The sequence below is a fragment of the Adiantum capillus-veneris genome, chromosome 7 (assembly GCF_014529385.1).
Source record: "Adiantum capillus-veneris isolate H3 chromosome 7, ASM1452938v2, whole genome shotgun sequence".
Classification (NCBI taxonomy): Eukaryota; Viridiplantae; Streptophyta; class Polypodiopsida; order Polypodiales; family Pteridaceae; genus Adiantum; species Adiantum capillus-veneris.
In genome coordinates, this window is record NC_140937.1 from 146,625,846 (window position 1) to 146,644,726 (window position 18,881).

At 46.7% G+C, this 18,881-nt stretch overlaps 1 protein-coding gene across 3 annotated transcripts in view; it reads left to right on the forward strand.

Annotated features, from left to right (window-relative positions):
• The first annotated feature begins 406 nt into the window (after positions 1–406).
• Positions 407–18,881, forward strand: part of PWD (chloroplastidic phosphoglucan, water dikinase (ATGWD3)) — a 157,132-nt gene continuing 138,657 nt past the window's right edge. The window contains exons 1-4 of one of the 3 annotated variants that reach the window (XM_086516598.1): positions 408–876; positions 1,304–1,925; positions 2,107–2,196; positions 2,297–2,428. In XM_086516598.1, the coding sequence (XP_086372724.1) occupies positions 689–876; positions 1,304–1,925; positions 2,107–2,196; positions 2,297–2,428 (1,032 nt within the window). In that variant the 5' untranslated portion in view covers positions 408–688. Of the gene's footprint in view, positions 877–1,303; positions 1,926–2,106; positions 2,197–2,296; positions 2,429–18,881 lie in introns of all 3 variants that reach the window. The other 2 variants (XM_086516599.1, XM_086516600.1) reach the window with 2 other exon arrangements.

Below are 18,881 nucleotides of genomic sequence, written 5' to 3' on the forward strand. Positions count from 1 at the left end.
TTTACTAGTATGGCCTACCGTCTCTCTCTCTCTCTCTCTCTCTCTATATCGAGTGCATAGGGGCTTCTCTTAGTTGGAGTCTAGCTTTCACGTCACAAATTTCGACACGTGTAAAGAGCTCCCCTTCGGCCATATTATGTTAGTTTAGATTATTACCCTTTTCAATGGAGGCAGGACGGATCGTTGTAAGATACACATTAGGAGGTAGGTCCAATCCCTGTAAGATATAATCAAATTTGAAGTGTCAGCCTCTCTTTTCTCCTCTAAAGCTCAATCGAAAGTTGTGGGTGCTCTATTTGGACATGGAAGGGTGTGAAAGGAGCCTTCCAAGTCTGTATACGTGTCAATCCGTGGATATTTCTCGTGATTGCTTCAAAAAAATGTGGTGGATGGTCACATGGTGACACGTGGCATGCATTCTTTTTCTGAGGAAGAAGCGCAAACTGCAAGGAGCTGCTAGAGCAGCAATGTGCAATTTTGCAAAGCGTAAAAGGTCGCTGATTGTCTCCTTCGTTGCGGGCTCTCGTAAACCCAAGACATCTAGCACACTTGGGGCCGCTCTCAACGCCTAATTCTGATTCTGGGTTGTCGCGTTTGCCCTAATCCACACAGACGCGCCACACACAAGTTTCCTTGCTGCCCATCAGCTTTCGAGCGCTCTCTCATAGAGCTCTATTTTCCCCCAATCATGGCCTGCAGCAGATGTGGTGAGCTAAGTCTTTGTGGCGGGACTGGCACTTTAGCAGGCACTTCAGGAAGGGTACATTATGTTGGTCTCCCTGTCAAAGCTTGCCTTGCCTCTCAACATGTGGGTTTGAGGGCCACTGGACATATAAGCTCTTCATTGAGCTCAAAAATCCGGCTGAGAGCATTCAGGTTTAATTTTTGCAGTGATTGAATTTGCCAAATAATGTGTTCTGCACTTGTCGGTCCCTTTTGAATCCCCAGATGCAGCGTAAACTTAAAGAATGGCAGCAATCTTTCATGACTGCAGTTTACTTAAGTTCTTTCATTATGCACTAAACTTTTGTGAAGCTTTGACTGGATCAATTCTTTTTTCCTTTTGACATAGCTTGATTTGGAAATTTCTGCCTTCCTGTCACGACACACCATTCTCGGTGATAACGTACTGCTGTTGCACACACTTTGCATTCAAAAAAATGAATTAATTCTATTGAATTTGGAGATTCCTTGGTAGAAAGACATTTTTCGTAGTCTGCTACATTGGGCTAGTAATAATATACTCACAACACTATAGTGGAATTGCTTTATGTGGTTGATCAAATGTTTTGAATCTCACCAGGAAATTGGCAGCAAGTCCACGATGTGAGGCGACCAAAGTGAAGATAAGGTTGAGGTTAGATCATCAAGTACAATTCGGTGAGCATCATGCTTTGCTGGGATCTGTACAGTCCATGGGGTCATGGCAAGACAGGATCCCGATGAACTGGACCGAGTCAGGCTGGGTTACTGATTTGGAGATAGATACTGGTGAGCGCGTCGAGTTCAAGTATCTCATTGTCCTTGCAGATGGGAATGTGGTCTGGGAGGACGGTTCCAATAGGGTCCTTGACCTAACAAAAGGAGGAAGCATGGAGCTCGTTTCTAAATGGAATGATACACAAAAGTCTACAATTGTGGAGGCCAAAGACGCTAGCTTCCCAGTGGAGGGATACCCTACGAATGGAAGTTTGGTAGGAAGTGATGAAGTGGAGGCATCAGATACGAATGTGCTAGATGATGGTGCCGACAATTTTGTGGCTTCCACCAGCTTTGTGCAGGAATGGCAAGGGAGGCAAGTATCGTTTATGCGTTCCAATGAACACAAGAGAGAGAGCACTGGCAAGCGGGATACATCCGACTTAGAAGGATCGGCTCTTCAGCTGGTGGATGGGGACAAATGTGCTAACAATTGGTGGCGGAAGGTGCAAATTCTTCTCAAATATAACATTGCTGATAGTTGCAGTGTGTTGACAAGTCTAAAAATTATTGTATTCATCTGGAATTCTGTAATACATAATTGTCACCTCTATGCGCAGTGTAAGTTTAATTTTAATCAAGTGCCTCTTCAGTTTTCAGCACCTTAGTCATGCTTACTATTTGCAGTTAGAGGTGGTTCAGAAACTAGTCACGGGGGGTGAACTAGTCGAGAGTGACCGCCTGGATACACTGATCAATGTGTCAATTTATTTGAAGGTGCAATGGTTTTCCCACATCCCTTCTATGAATTTTGATTTTGTCTTTAATGTGACTTGCAGATGTAACAATCATCATTTTTTTGCCCTGCTTGTGATAGTGGATAAATACAGGACAAATCCAGTGTTTTGAAGATGGTGGTCACCACAGACCCAACAGACACGCTGAAATAGCGCGCTACATATTTCGAGAACTTGAACGGATATTATCTGACAAGAACTTGTCACCACAGGTTTTTGCTGTCTAGACTTGTTTTGGAAGTATTTTGGTTTTGCTGGGTTCGATGATGTATTCCAGCCACCTCACAACACACCGATAGCAGGATAGTCTTGAATTTCATGGGGTATCTTAAAAGAGTCTTCCGTTAGGTAGGCCTATCTTTGATAGGACGAGGATGGTTAATTCTTCAAACCTTGGCTGAATCATTCACATGGAGGCAATGCCCTTGACGAAGATGGCATTCCAATTCCATGCAACAGAAGTTGACCAAGGATTAATTGTTTTCTTTTGTCTTTCACATAATGTGCAAATTTGGAAGTAGGAAATTAAGCCAATCCCATCCACTTCTTAGATTCCAGGATCAAGAGGAAGCTTCTTCTATAAAAATCTTGTGATGCGTCTATCTAAACTTAGCTCTACTCTTTTCTTTGTCAATTTTTAGGGGGAGAGGTAATAGTCTTGAAGTGCCTTTTAACTCCCGGAGTTGGTGCAGAGAGCATGGCTCTCTCTGTAGAGTATGCTCTACACCCATATACATGGTGCTTCTCACTCTCCACCAATCCTCTTTGCTCGTGGGATTTGAGCATCTTTGCCTGCCTCTATCTTAAGGTGGTGTGAAGATACTTTAAGCTTGTCAATTGGGCCTAGCGTGCCATGCGATAAAAATCTCTATGCATCTAGATTGTTGTATATTTCCATCCTTTGAGATGCTCATGAATTGATCTTTGTAGTATGGCATCTTCGATGGTAGTGACTGACTGGGTGAGATCCATGTCTTTTGTGCATAGAGCTGCCAAAGGTGATGTTTCAAATCTTTGTTCCTCTCGTGTGTGAAGTGTATATGTGGGGCATCTGTGTCATATTGAAATAGTGGTAGATGGGCCATGCCTAGTTCATGTTGTGCGAAACCACTTTGTCACCTGTGTATACCATGTTCCGTTGTCCACAAGCTGTCTGGATGTCTCAAAAGCTCTTTATGGGGGACATGTCACATCTCTCTAAATATGTCTATGAAGCAGATGGTCTGTAAGAGCTTCAACTAGTATACGTAAGGCAGCAAACTTTGCTCTGATGATGTCATGCGGTACAGGGTTTGCTGCTCACCATCCACGCCATCATGATGACCTGTACTCTCTCTCTCTCTCTCTTTCTAGCCCTCATTCACCACTTTCACTCCCTCCATGCTCATATCCTACGCAGTTCCATTTCAGTACCTTTTGTTTTTGTTTTAGGTACTTAGACATTGTATCAGATTCACGGCGTTGTAACTTTTTGGTCTCATAGGTCATTTTGGTCTTTTGAAGATGTTAATATACCAATTCATTTCATTTCATTTTCTCCATTATAGAGCAGGTAAACCTCATGCCCATACTGCAGCTGCATACTGTCAACTAGCCACCCCTTTATCTGTGGCTCTTGGAAGCGTGCCTGATGGCACTGTCTCTCTAGCATGGTCAAAGTTGCATATTCTTGTGTGAATTTGGCTCTAGCTGCTATGACTGTCATGTGACACATCCCAACCCTATGTGTCCGTGGACAAGCTACACCATAGCAGGGTTCAATCAGTCCAGTCAAGTCTAGATTAGCAATGATCTGGCACTTTTGTGATTCTATTCGTAGACCGTGCATGCCCAGTCACTTAGCATAGATGCATATCCTCTGGTTGCACACAGCATGATCATCAGTATTCCCTTCAGAATCCATCAGATTCAATCAGGGGAATTTTCCAGTGCATTTAGCCTATTTTCCCTATTTTTGGTTATTTTCACTTATTATTTTTAAGTGACTTTCCAACAAAAGTAGATAGGGCAATTTGCTAAGTTAATATATAAGCAAACCCAAGTTAGCACTTTCTGGCAGAAGAGGCAGCAGGAGCTTCCCGCTCAACAGGCAACTTCTCAGCAGTACCCCCAGCACCCCCAGCGTTTTTGGATCCCATCCTCGCAGGGGAGTTCCCATCCTCAGCGTTTTCCAGTAGACTGCCATCGTGTCGCACCCTTTCATCTAGCGTTTTTGCATCAAGCTTCTTCGCCAAGCAAAGCAGCAGAAGCAGTGTTTTTGACAAATCCTCACTAGCGTTTTTGGGTTGCAAGTGCCAGCGTTTTCAGCCCCTAATCGCAGCAGCATCATCAGCGTTTTTCAGTGCAAGGACAGCAGCAAAAACGCAGCCATAGACCTGCAGCATCAGCGTTTTATCAACAGTTTCAGCATCAAGAAAAACGCAGCCAAGTTCATCAGTTTTCAGCCTATGACCCAGTAGCAGATCAGCCCCAAGATGGTTGCAGATGTTCCCCCATTTTCAGCCATAAAAACGCAGCCAAAACAGTCCCTAATTCAGCGATTAGAAGATCTCAGATTTCAGCCATCAAGTCGCTGTCGTCATCACCGTCGTCGTCATCGGCATAGTCCAAGTTGCATCACTCCATTGCATACGCATTGTACACCATTGTGCAATCAAAGTAGACCACTCTCGCCGACGAGAGTGGGGCCTTCGGAGGAGGGTTTTACACCCTCTCGGGTGTCGTATCTCTTCTCTCTCCTTCTCTCAGTCTCATTCACTTGCACGCACAATCCACTCGCTTTGTTCGTGATCATAGCACTCTCCATAAGATGGAAGACTCTCTTCTTCCCTAAGAACTAAAAGGAACCTTGAGCAATAAAGATCACTAATCTTGAGAAAATACAACATTCATTCCGCTGCACCTTACAATAACTAGCTTGGCAGTGACAAGACGGTAAATCTCACACATAAACTTAATACTTGAACTTCAAAACTTAGAGTAGTCGAGACATGAAGCGGCAAAGTTTTGCTTCCAGATGCAGTGGCCCCAAAGTTTGGCACTCCTTTCGGTACTTCTTTTCAAATTGATGAATATAAAGTACAATTGCTCGGGAGTCACTATGCGTCCGTGTAACCATACACTGATTTGCCCCCGAGGCCTTTTTTTATAGGCACCAAAAGCCCCCGAAAACATCTGAAGAAAGACCTGCTTGACGAGGTTCACTCGAGATGGCGAGAGGCCGTCCATCTGCTTGTCAAGTCGGTAATGAAACAAAAAGCAAAGCTGAGTGTAGGAAAGTAGAACCTGTACTCATAGAAAGAGTTTGACAAAGCTCTTGAGAAGAAGACAAACCAGTTGATGAAAAGCTTAAAGCACACTTGGAAGAAGAAGAAATTAGCGGATTTCCCCGGTTATTTGGGATGGGAAGGGGCGCCACGGTTTGGGGCTAGTGCTCTCTTGGGGTGGAACTCGGCCACTTCCCGTCTCATGTGTTGTGCATCTCTTTCAATTTGAAGTGCTTAAAGTTGTTCAATCTGTTCTTTTCAGTTGGCACGTGGTGCCCGTCCCGTTACAGTGGTATCTGTCACAAAATAATGGCGTGGCATGTCGCGCTGGAAAGTGACCAGAGTTAAAGTTATAAGTTGTTCCAACTTATAGGGTCCCGTCCGATGGAGCCCTGGGGACACTAGAGAAAATAGAGAGAGAGAGAGAGAGAGAGAGAGAGAGAGAGAGAGAGAGAGAGAGAGAGAGAGAGAGAGAGAGAGAGAGAGAGAGAGAGAGAGAGAGAGAGAGAGAGAGAGAGAAATATGTTGACATGGCAGTTGTATGGACGCTCCGCGTTTTGCGCTGGATGATGACGAGGCAGCTGTACGGAATTCTGTGATTTACACTGCTGCCCTAAGGAAGTGCCAGCTGTTGGGGATGATGCTTTTGAGTTGAAGATTTTGATGTACTGCTTTTAGAGAGCCCATGGGGCCTTAAAATATGAACTGAGAGGGCCTCCTGTCTCAGACTTGACGAGCAGCTGAGTAGAGAGGACCCTCCGACTCTGTAACTTTGCTTAAGCATTAATATAAAAATAAATACGGAAGGGCCACCATATTTTTGGGCCAATACCTCTAGGCACGGAACTATGTCGGGCCGTGTCAACTCTATTTAAGCCGTGATTAAGTTTTGTTAAGTGTTTTAAGTGATTCTCTCGTGTGTCGTGCCAGATTTCTGACTTGGGGTGTTCAAGTCTGTTGCAGTGGTATCAGAGCTCAATCGATTTTCCTTCCACCGGGAAATTCGATCCTTTTACTATGATACACATGGATTCAAGTGATGAATCCTGCAAGAATCAGACGAACCCACCCGACAATCCGGATCAGGTGAAAGTACGGGAAATTCAAATGGGCAATTGAAAGAAGAGTACGGGCCTCCACGGCCTACGGAGTATGAATGAATGGAGATGCAACGTCAACAACAGGTTGATGCTTGTGTTAAGCAGATGCTTGAGTATTTGAAGGATCCCCAGTATGCGAAATTTATGACCCGACACCCGATTGATGAGATGCATCATATAGGTCCGCAGAGATGTCACGTGACACATCCAACCCTATGTGTCCGTGGACAAGCTACAGCACGACAAGGGTTCAGTCAATCCAGTCAGTCTAGATTTAGAAGTGATCTGGCACTTTTGTGAGTCTGTTCGCAGATCGTGCATGTCAAGACACTTAGTGTAGATGCATATCCTCTGGTTGCACACCGCATGATCATAAGCATTCCCATCAGAATCCATCAGAATCCTTCAGGGGAATTCTCGTCGGCGAGAGTGGTCTACTATTATTGCACAAACTGGTACAAATCGAATGCATGTGACTGATGCAAGTCTAGGCTAGATCGGTGACGACGACGGGGATGGCGAGACTGATCTAAGGGCTGAAATCTGACGCTTATGTACTGCTGTCCAAAAACGCTGATAGGCTGAATTCTGCTGGCTGAAATCTGCTCTTAAAAACGCTGATATGGCTGGTTCTTCATTGCTGAGTTCTGCTCCTAAAAACGCTGATATGGCTAGTCTTCATTGTTGAAATCTGTTGGTCTTTACCTACTGAAAAACGCCAGCAAAAAGGGGGGCGATTTGGGTCTAGAAAACGCTAGGGCTGTGGGTCTTCTTCGGTGAAGCTTCCTGATGAAAACGCTACTGATGAGAGGCTATGGCGATGAAGTCCTTCTATTGGAAACGCTAGCCAAGGGGAGAATCTGTGGCGATGGATCTTGATGAAAACGCTAGGAAATGGATGTCTTGCTCGGAGGAGAAAACGCCACCAAGGGGTCTTGCTGAGAAGTTGCCTATTGAGCAATGGTGCTCCTGCTGCCTCTTCTGCCCATTAGTGCTAGTCTAGGTTTGCTTATATACAAACTTACTCAATTTGCTCTACCTACTTTCCAACAAAAGTCACTTAAAAATAATAAGTGAAAAATATCAAAAAAAGAAAAAATAGGCTAAATACACTCGAAAATTCTCCTGAAGGATTCTGATGGATTTTGATGGGAATGCTTATGATCATGCGGTGTGCAACCAGAGGATATGCATCTAAACTGAGTGTCTGGACATGCACGGTCTGCGAACAGACTCACAAAAGTGCCAGATCACTTCTAAATCTAGACCGACTGGACTGACTAAACCCTTGTCATGCTGTAGCTTGTCCAGGACACATAGGGTTGGATGTGTCACGTGACATCCCCTCCTTTTCAAAGTGAGGTACTAGTACCGAACTATATGGCGTCGAGGGAGATCGCCAATAGCATCTGGAATCCTGGAAGGGACTCTTCGCCGGCCCACTCTGATGTGTGGGTCGTGCGGTACTTGAACTTCATAAAGGTCTGCAACGCTTGCTTCTTTGGGCCGCGCCGAAAGCGACACAAAGTCTTATGTGGCTCCTTCGATGCTTCAACTCGAGAGTCATGCTTCTTTCTTCTTCAAGAATCTCCATGGCTGAAAATTCTTGAAACCATTTCCAACACAAAACATGAACATACCCATTCCATGTAAGTGAGTGGAAAAAATCTCATCTTGCTCAAAGATTGTGCATGCAATGTAGATGAACAAAGAGACGGAGTGCCAAACCGTTCACCACACACACGCAAACAATGAGATCGAATCTTTCTCTTATGATCTAAAACAATCAATTGTGGCAATTCACAACGGAAATGCCCATGCTTGATGCTCATACTTTCATGTGCTCTTTCTACAAATGTTTCATGCCAAGGAAGAGACATTGACTTCCTTGAATGCATACTTTTCAGCTTTTCATGAACAATCCGCATACATTCGTGCTCATTCATGAGTGAAACGTGCTCAACGTACAATATGTCATGCCTAGGAAAAGGGATCACATAAAGACGCTGACTAAAATACAAGAAACGATCACGAATGAAACACTCGAACAATGCATGCGTATGAATCATGCGAACACATAATACTTCCTGTGAGGGTTCTTTGGACCTAGGCTTGAGAGCCAAGATCGGTTCTTCGTGACTGATCGCATCTGCAATGAGATTAGCTTCACTAGGGAAAGTATCAACTAACACATCATCCTTGTGAACAATCACGTCATCTTCATGCAACTCATCATGCTTGTGAGAAATCACATCTTGATCATCATGCAAATCATCATGCTCATCATTATCATTCAAATCATCATGCATATCATTGTCATTCAAATCATCATGCAAATCCTGTGTATCATGCTTTGGAGAAGAAGAGACTGAGAGAGTCTCCTTTTCCCGAATCTCTTGCATCTGTGCCTGCACTTGAGAAAAGAGTCGCAACAACTCTTGCATGTGTCGCGCTTGCTCATGCTCACGCTCTATGGCTGCCTTTCTTTCTACTTCTCTTTCTGCTTTTCTTTCTGCGTGTCTGTGATCCATATCTGCTTTTCTTTCTGCGTGTCTGCGATCCATTTCTGCTTTTCTTTCTTTGCATTCACAATCAAATTCTGCCATTCTTTCTGCTTGTCTTGCTTCGCGTTCTAACTTTCTTTCCATAAACATCTGGTCCAAAGCCTCCATAGGAGTTAAGTACAATCCTTGACGTAGATGGGGAAGGGGGAGGGTCGGAAAAACCTCCTGGTGGGGAAAATTCTTCTTCACCTCTCATGCTCATCACCTCTAAGCGAAGTATCCATTCCGCTTCAAGTGATGACCATCCACTAAAGTCGTGGGTTCTTGTGGGTTCTTGTGGTCTTGGGTTCTTAAGTTCACGAGGAACTTGGGTTCTTGCGGGTCTTGAGGTTCTTCTTTTGCTTGCAATCTGTGTTAGAGAAGGATCTTCTCTTCACCGAGTTCTGCTCTTTTCCGCGGGCGCCCCCCTTGGCGGCCTTGCGCTCACACCAAGGTTGCTTTTTCCCACCTCACGTCGATTGGCCAGCCGCTAAGTGCACGGTCCGCTCTAAATGAGTGAAAAGAGGCACAAGGGGAGGCTGGGCAAGCCCTTCTTTCCTGGGATTCCTGTCACTCTTCAAAAACACGATTAGGAATTGACACGCCCAAGCAAACGCGACCTCAACAAGCAAAAAAAATAATTATGTGGTTCTTGTGGTTCTTTCCTTGCATGATACAGAACACTGTCAAAGCTCTGATACCAATGTAAGGTGCAGCGGAATGAATGTTTGAACTTTGCTCAAGATGAGTGCTCCGAACTGTGCTCAAGGTTCCTTTTATTCTTATGGAAGGGAGAGCCTTCCATTCTTAATGAGAGAGTGCAATGGATACGAACAAAGTGAATGAACACTGTGCGTGCAAGTGTATGAGACTGAGAGATAGAGAGAGAAGAGAATACGACACCAAAGACGTAAAACCCTCCTCCGAAGGTCCCACTCTCGTCGGCGAGAGTGGTCTACTATTATTGCACAAACTGGTACAAATCGAATGCATGTGACTGATGCAAGTCTAGGCTAGATCGGTGACGAGGGACGGGGATGGCGAGACCGATCTAAGGGCTGAAATCTGACGCTTATGTACTGCTGTCCAAAAACGCTGATAGGCTGAATTCTACTGGCTGAAATCTGCTCCTAAAAACGCTAATATGGCTGGTTCTTCATTGCTGAATTTCTGCTCCTAAAAACGCTGATATGGTTGGTCTTCATTGCTGAAATCTGTTGGTCTTTACCAGCTGAAGAAGGCCAGCAAAAAGGGGGGCGATTTGGGTCTAGAAAACGCTAGGGCTGTGGGTCTTCTTCAGTGAAGCTTGCTGATGAAAACGCTACTGATGAGAGGCTATGGCGATGAGTCCTTCTGTTGGAAACGCTAGCCAAGGGGGGAATCTGTGGCGATGGATCTTGATGGAAACGCTAGGAAATGGATGTCTTGCTCGGAGGAGAAAACGCCACCAAGGGGTCTTGCTGAGAAGTTGCCTGTTGAGCAATGGTGCTCTTGCTGCCTCTTCTGCCCATTAGTGCTAGTCTAGGTTTGCTTATATACAAAGTTACTCAATTTGCCCTACCTACTTTCCAACAAAAGTCACTTAAAAATAATAAGTGAAAAATGTCAAAAATAGGGAAAATAGGCTAAATGCACTGGGACCTTCGGAGGAGGGTTTTACAACGTCTCTAGTGTCGTATTCTCTTCTCTCTCTATCTCTCAGTCTCATACACTTGCACGCACAATGTTCATTCACTTTGTTCGTATCCATTGCACTCTCTCATTAAGAACGGAAGGCTCTCCCTTCCATAAGAATAAAAGGAACCTTGAGCACAGTTCAGAGCACTCATCCTGAGCAAAGTTCAAACATTCATTCCGCTGCACCTAAGAAGAGAAGAAACCACCTGCCCCACGGATGTATTCTGAAGATGAACGAGTCAATCAAATATTGAAGACCACAAAGCATTCAAAGAGACGCAGCAAGGGAACAAATTACCCTGGTTATTTGGGTCGACAGTTTTCTTTTGCAAATGCACGAAAAGCCAAGAAGCGTGTACGCTTCGATGGTGTGTCCAATTCGTCCTCATCCTTTTCTAATAGTTTCGAAAGCTCTTCCTCTTTTGATTCCAATGACGAGGACAGAAAGGGCAAGAAACAACGAAAGAACCAAAGACATGGAAAGAACAAGAAGAAGGCCAAGAAAAGCAGATCCTACCGAAGATCTTGGAAATTTTTTGACAATTATGAGAAGGATTCATCCTCTTCTGAGAGCTCGGACTTTGATGACTAGATGTTTTATTCTAAGAGGAAGCACTTTTATAGAGCCAATCAATACGACTTTCTCGAAGATAAAGAGCAAGAAGACCAAAGAATTCAAGGAGGGTGAACAAGGTATAAAATTTGATACCTTTTCAGGTTTTCGAGATGCACACAAGGCCCTCGCTTTTATTCCACAGTTTGACATACCTTTTTCTGGAGGCCGCTACTCAGAGCATTCCAAGATCAGGAGGGCAACATCCTATTTTTTTTTTTCCCGAGAAAAAGATCCTTCTATTAGTTAATGAAACTGCCCATAGGGCTACGACCTCCTCTACAAGAGAGGGCTACAACAATCATGATGGGGGGACTCTCCCAATGAAAAAACAACATATGTACAATGAGGCTAGATCAAGAGATGGGAGGAGGGAAAAGCCACATAGGTGGACGGTAGTGCCATTTGAGCACACCCTGGACCCTGGTGAAGAAAGGCCCAGGACGCCAGAGTCGCAGGAAAGCCTCTCTGCGCTCTCGCATGCGGTCTGCGGTCGGAACTGCCCTGGAGTCTCTCAAACTGTCCTTTGAGAGTATGGATCAGCTCTAGCCAAAGATCCCAAACAGTCTCTGCTGGTGGTACAGGGCGAGCCTCGAAGATGCGGAAGCAACGGGCCCGCCAGATGAACCAGAGTGTCAGGCCACTGATGAGCTCCTGACACTCCTCTCTCTCACTGCACCACTTCTGTGGAGTAAGCTCTGTAGCACGCTGGAGTGTAGGTCGACCCCCCTGTATCACTATCATCCTGCTGGTGGAAGATAGCTCAATCTGAAGTGCCGGGCCCGTGAGAGTGGACCAAGCAGCTGCCCCCCAAGTGTACTGTCGAGTAGTGAAAAGAGTTGGCATCAGCCGAAGGACATGAAGCCACACCCGCTGTGCCAAGGGACAGTCCCAAAGACAGTGACGCTGTCTCACCACAAGATGGTCACAAGCTGCACATGTGGCCGAGAGACCACTATGTACAAGCCAACTCCCAACTGCTGTAGCTCTGTGTGTAACCAACCACTCGAACAAAGTGACTCGTCTCGGCTGTCTGGAGTCTCACAAACTCTCCCAAAAAGTTGCCAAGATCTGATCTGTGAGACCCTCCTCCTACCACTGAGGTGCTGCAGCAGGACGAGCCTCTCTCTGCGTTGCCAGTATGTGAAGTCCCAGTCGAACAGTGTACTGAAAGAAAGGGACACTTGAATGGTCTGTGGAGGAGAAAGGGTCCCTCCACAGCCACTCTCCAGGATCCCACTGTACTCGTGCTAGTGGACAGCTCTCCCAAGCCCACAGTCTCCAGTGGCCAGTCTCTAGAGCTGCTGGGTCAGGATCTATGACAAGTCCTCCCACAGATGCCCACCACGCGGATCCTCTGAAAACAGCACTCTGCCTCTACTGCAACTCGGTGTAAGCGTCCCTCACTCTGTAGCTCGAAAAATAGGGAGGGTATAGTCTCTGAGGAAGCCTGAATTGAGATGAGAACCTCTAGTCGCGTGAAGGCTCCCATCCATTTGGGCGCTGCTGACTCGAGAGGTGTGAGCCACTCAGCTGGTACTGCCTCTGAGATGTCCTGACACATGCTCTGCACCCCTCTCATGCCCTGTAGCTGAATGCCTTGAAGCTCCTTTGACAAGCCTGAAAACTGTAACTAGTCACCTAGAGAGCGTGCTGGACCCTTTGCCATGGGACCTTAGGAAACATGAGGCCGACTACCAACCAAGTGGCCTCTCTGAGTGCTAACCATGGGGTTCCAAACAAGGGACTGTCTCAAGCGCTCCTTCGTGCAAGTAGGCTGACGCTGCTCCAGGCCTCGCCGCAGTTGCTCCTAGGAACGAAGCAGACTCACAATGAAGTGGTCCTCTAGTCTCCTGCTCAAGCCAACTCTACGCATCTCTGTGAAAATCCATTGAGTCGAGGGTCGCCATGGGCCTCCAGCCTGAAGCACCCTAGCACTAAGCCGTTGAAGCAAGAACTCCTTCCAGGGCTCCTCACCTGGAAGAAGTCCTTTGATGATGAACTTCCCAAGAAGGGCTCTGCTCTGCTATGCCGGGTCTATGATCCCCAACCCTCCCTGAGAACAAGGAAGAGTGATGACCTGCCATGCCACTTTGGCCCGGGCTCTGAGTGTCACGCCCTGACCAAAAGAAGTTCCTAATCAGCCTCTCTACCTAGCTAATACAAGAACTTGAGAAGATCCAACAAGAAGTGATGTACCACATAGTAGCCAACAACACCTGGTTGGCCACTACAACCCTGCCTGCCAAAGAAAGTCGTGCGGAGCTCCAATTAACAACTTCCTCCTGATAGACAGGAGAAGGGGAGCAATTTGCTGCTTTGGAGACAAGCCCAAACCAACCTGACAGCCCAAGTACCGAACTGCACTCCTCGGGGGAATCCAACTGAAGCCCTCACCTGGCATCCAATCTGGCGTAGGAGCACTACCAACCGAGAAATCCACAGTCTTTCTCCAGTTGATCAGTGCGCCAAATGCACAACAGAAAGTCTCAAGAGCCTGCTCACACCTGTGTAGGTTGGCCTCTTGGCCATCCAAGTACAAGGCTGAGTCGTCTGCAAACTCAGTGTACAGTAGCTCATGTCCCCGAATAGGGAGCGCTAAGCCACGTAACAACCTGCTGTGAAACCTAAAACCTGCTCATCGTCTCGGCATAGAACAGAAAGAGGAGGGGGGCAAGAGGGCAGCCCTGTCTGACCGAACGTGTAACGATCACCTCTACCTCCTGCCAAAAGCACCTTACTGTGTGCCCGTCTGTACAAAGCTGAAGCCTGACACCCCTTTGATCCAAGCATCTAAGAAGCCCATCCTGCCCTCCAAAAAATCCTAGTCAACTCTGTTCTCAAAATCGAGAAGAAGAATCACCAAATCCTCACCTCGGAGCTGCGCGAGGGCAGAAGCCTCCCAAAAAGTAAAGATGTTGTCAAGGATACTACGCTCCTTGACAAAACCTGTCTGAGTCCCATGTATAAGGCTCTCTAGAAGTGGCTGAATCCTCAAACTCAGAGCATTGGCAAGAATTTTGTAGGCTGAGTTGAGGATGGTGATGGGGCGCCACTGTCGAATCTCATCCAAGGAGACACCCTCCTTGGGAATGAGGTAAATCAGGCCCTCACTCATGCTGTCATGCATCTCACCTGTGTGCAAAATGTATTGTAAAGTTCTACAAAGATCTTAGCCAAGCAAGTCCCGGTACTCCAAGAAAAAGTTCGGGGTCAAGCCATCCTCATCTATACAGCTACCATGGGGGAGTGCAATAAGAGCTGTGTGCAGCTCCTCTAGCTGAAGAGGTAGCTCAAGCCTCTGACGCATCTCCTTAGTCACAAGACAAGGCATCTGTGCCCACAATTGCTCTCTGCATGCATCCTGACGCTCTGACTGGGGCTCTGCAGACAGTAAATCACGGTAGAAGTCAGTAGCAACTACTCACATGTCCTTTGGCTCTGAAGCAATTGACCCGTCAGGCCTCCTCAACTGGCTGACCTTGGCATGCGTATGCCGAGGTCCCACTGCCTCAAAGAAAGCGCCCGTCACTCTGTCACCCACCTGGGTCCACTGAGATGCCTGAGGATGGAAAGCAAACTCATGGCGCCTCTCCTCTGTGCTGACAAGCTCCTGGCGAGCTTGCTGTAACTGCTCCTCCAACCAAGGACTGTCTGGATGCTGCTCCTGCATCCTCTGCAAGGAAGCAACGCCCCATTGGAGGCTCTACTCCTCCTCTCGCTGCAGCCAGGCGAGCCGAAGACACTTGAAGAAAGAGCAAACTAAGCTGAGCAAGTCCCTAGGCCACTCTGTCAACAGGAGAGTCCTGTACGTCTAAGCTCTCTGTCCAAAGAGCTTCCACTCGCTCTCTGAGCGTAGAGTCCAGCAAGACCCTCTCTGGGATGCGTAGCATCGTGCTCCCCCTCTTCTGCCTATCAGTCACTGTGAGGATCACTAGTGCATGGTCCGAAAAGGAAGCCCCAGCCAAAATGCCAACAGTCCCTCCCAAGTCACAGAAGTGATCATTAGTGTAGAAGTGATCTATCCGAGATAGATTCACTCCTCCCACTCGACGGTCCGAACAAGAGAAGGCCAGGCTGTCAGGTGGCCTCACAAAGCTAGAATGCTGCCACACATCTGAAACCCGCAGTCATACATAACCTCTCCCAAGCTGCCAACTCATCGCCATGCACAGTAGTATGGCTACCTCCAACCCTGTCAGTTGGGTCCTCCAACATGTTGAAGTCTCCCCCAATGCACCATTGCTCTGCTTGCAGCAGAGACTCTGCAATGTGAGCCCAAAACTTTGCGCGTGCGCTTGTCACCAGCGTGTGACTACTATCTATCCTTTTTGTTGATTTCTTTCTTATTATTTATTTACTTTCACTTTTTGGAAACACCCCTCGGGAAATCTAACTGCCCTGCATTGCATAGCCAGTGTGGAACTGTTCAAAGGGAGTCCAGGCCTGAGGGCAAGAGAGCACTAAGGTTGGACAAGGACTATGGTTAGCCAAAGTGGGGTCATTGACTAGCCAAAGTGGAATCCTTTGCTACATAGGCTACATTTCAGTTTTTGATGTGGCTGTAGTGTACAAAGAGGGTCAGATGACCTAGAAAGATACAATGGCAGCATCTCCTAAAATTTAGGGAACTGCTATTTTGGGACCTGAAAATGTGTTTGCATCATTACCTCCGGAATGACAAGGGGAACATTTTATTACTCAGCCGCGAAGTCAACTGGGCAACCGGTTAGGATATTTTTAAGCGGCGAACCCGAAACGGGAAAATGCTTGTAAATGTGCCAAGTGGCACATTTCTGTGCACTTGCCTCCTCAAGGAAGAAGTGGCGCTGAATTTATAGCTGGGAGGCTCATTCTGCAAGTTTCTGTCACAGGTTAAGAGCTATGGAGTGCTTCCTTTCCCTCTTATGTACAGTGCGGTGCCAAGAGTGATGCCTTGCACGCTACGCACTGCCCTCTCTCTCCCCTATGGCAGTATGTTATGCCCCTCTAGTGGGCTTTTCAATTGACCAATGTACAGTTGTGTGGGTTCATGCACGATTGCCGAGGCAAGAGCCTCTTGCACAGGTACTGGATTAGCTAGCGGCTAACCCCTCGCAGGTACAGGTGAATTCGGAGAGGTTTCACACCAAAAATCTCGTCCGATTCAAAGGGCAAGTAGCCCTACAGGTGCGGGAGCTCGACGACTTGCTACGGATGCGACCGGCATGCGAAACGGAGCCCGAAACAGTAAATTACAGCCTGCTGTGTATTTTTGCAGGTTTAGGGTTTTGGCCCTAAACGGTCCCTAATACCCCTAGGAGGTTCGGGGACGCGAGGGGACCGCTGTACAGGTGTTCTGGCGCATTTTCGGGGCTGAAAACAGAGAATTCAGCGTGCTGCAGATTCTCGCCAGGTTTTGCAAAGTGCTCGTATGCGTCGGGAAAGTCATTCAATGCGTGGGAATACTGACTGTGAAGGGTCCTAGTACAGTTATGTTGCCGAAATCGGGCCGGAACTGTTGAAATTCAGCCAAGTTTGTGCGGGGCAGCTTGTAGGGAACCACAACGTTTATTCCCTCTTTTAAAACAATAAAGAAATACCGAAAGGGGCGCCTAAGTTAGGGGCCAATCTGGTGTCGGTCTTCTCATACATGTGCAATCTAGCAACGTGTATCCCTCTCCCCTTTGTTGTGTCTTGAAAGTACAGGTAAAGTGGGCGACAAATTAAATGGGTGAAAGCAAATAAGGTTTAAGTCTAAAGTCTACCGCCCTTTTTGAAAGTACAGGCCGGTTTCATGGTTACATCCCCGGGATTACATCACTTTTTCCCATAGAAGTGAGCCTTGGTCAGTTTGGGCTTGAAGACACAGGGGATCATAGACCAGACACAAGGAATTGCAATTATGGCTGACAGACCATATAATTTCCTCTTCACAGGGTCAACAGACACATGAAGTGGGTGAGTCTTCAAGACCACCACAGATGGATGATGATATATTCAGGACCCAGTTGGCTACTGCTGTGGCTATGTTCACACAAGTAATGCAGAACCTGAGGTTTTTAGCCTTTCTGCAACCTCCTCTTCCGTCTCAGCAAGTTGGGTCACTGGATCATATTCAAAAGCCTTTTAAGGCTCGAGCACAGGTGATTCATACTGCACAGTCAATGGAAACACCTGTACACTTGACAGAGAACATGCAGTCTCCACAACCTGTGCCTAAGGTGCAAGAACATGTGGCTGAGATGCCAGTCTTTCAAGCTGTACCAGTTCAGCCCGCCACCTTTCAGCAGCCTATAGCTGGTTCTAATGGGCAGGGAAGCAACCTACAGGCTATGCAACAGGTCTTTCCACCACCTTTAGTACACCTTGGCTATTTTGGAGGTGGATCGGTGTTCCAGAGCATGGCTGGTCATGCACCTGGAAATCAGTTTTACACGCCAGGAACAGTGTTCGGGGGTGCTCAAACGATGATGCCTAACCCCATGTATGGTGTCACGGGCATGCTACCAGGGTTTCAAAGCACTCAGGGCCAATTTGGGATGCCACCGACAAATTTTGGTATGGCTGGAATTACAAATCAACAGCCAAATATGGCATTTCCAGGTCAACTTAATTGCGGTCAAGGAACACATACGAACCCTAACAGTGTTCCTATGTTTCAGTCACTTCCATATGAGAACTTAACGCCGTTGGAGAGGCCAACTCCGTACAAAGAAGGTGGCAAAGGTGTGACATTCACGACCTTTATAGGGTTTGATGACAGGAAGAAGGCTCTCTCATTCCTCCAGCAGTTTGACAAGGCCTATGCAGGGGGAAACTTTACAGAGGCTTCAAAGGTCCGCAAGGCAGCCACTTTCTTGACAGGGAATGCGGGACAATGGTGGACAACTTTATTGCTTCAAGGGCAAGCTCCGTCCACATGGATTTACTTCAAGGAGATTTTTGCAGCAGCATGGTTATCTGATGACTTTGAAGCAGATGTCATGACAGAATGGCACCAACTTAATGCTGCTACTTGCAAGAATCTGGATGACTACAATCGGAAGTTTTGGAAAGCTCTACTTCCAGTAACTTCCTATAGGTTTGTGCCATTGACAGAACAAATTGAAAAATACTGTTGTGGCCTATCCAAAGGATTGAGAAAGTACTGCACGAAGACCAAAGTCACTACTTTGACGCAGCTCATCGAGGTAGCAAACACTGGCAATGGTTTGCTCAAGGGAGAAGATTGTGAATTTAATATTGGCGTCAAGGAAGGATCAGCCAAGAAAAATTCAGCGAAGAAGCACGTTCCCAATGAGGTTCCTAAAGGGACTCAGGAGCCAGCCAACGCAGGGAAAGGCAAAGCTACGGCTGAATCAGAAAGGGACTAGCAAAGAAATGGAAAAGACGTTTTCCTCGCAAGTCGGAAGAGCAAAAGAAGGTCCTCAGGTCAGAGAACAAATGCCTTATCTGTGAGCAGCCTGGCTACATTGCTTACAAAT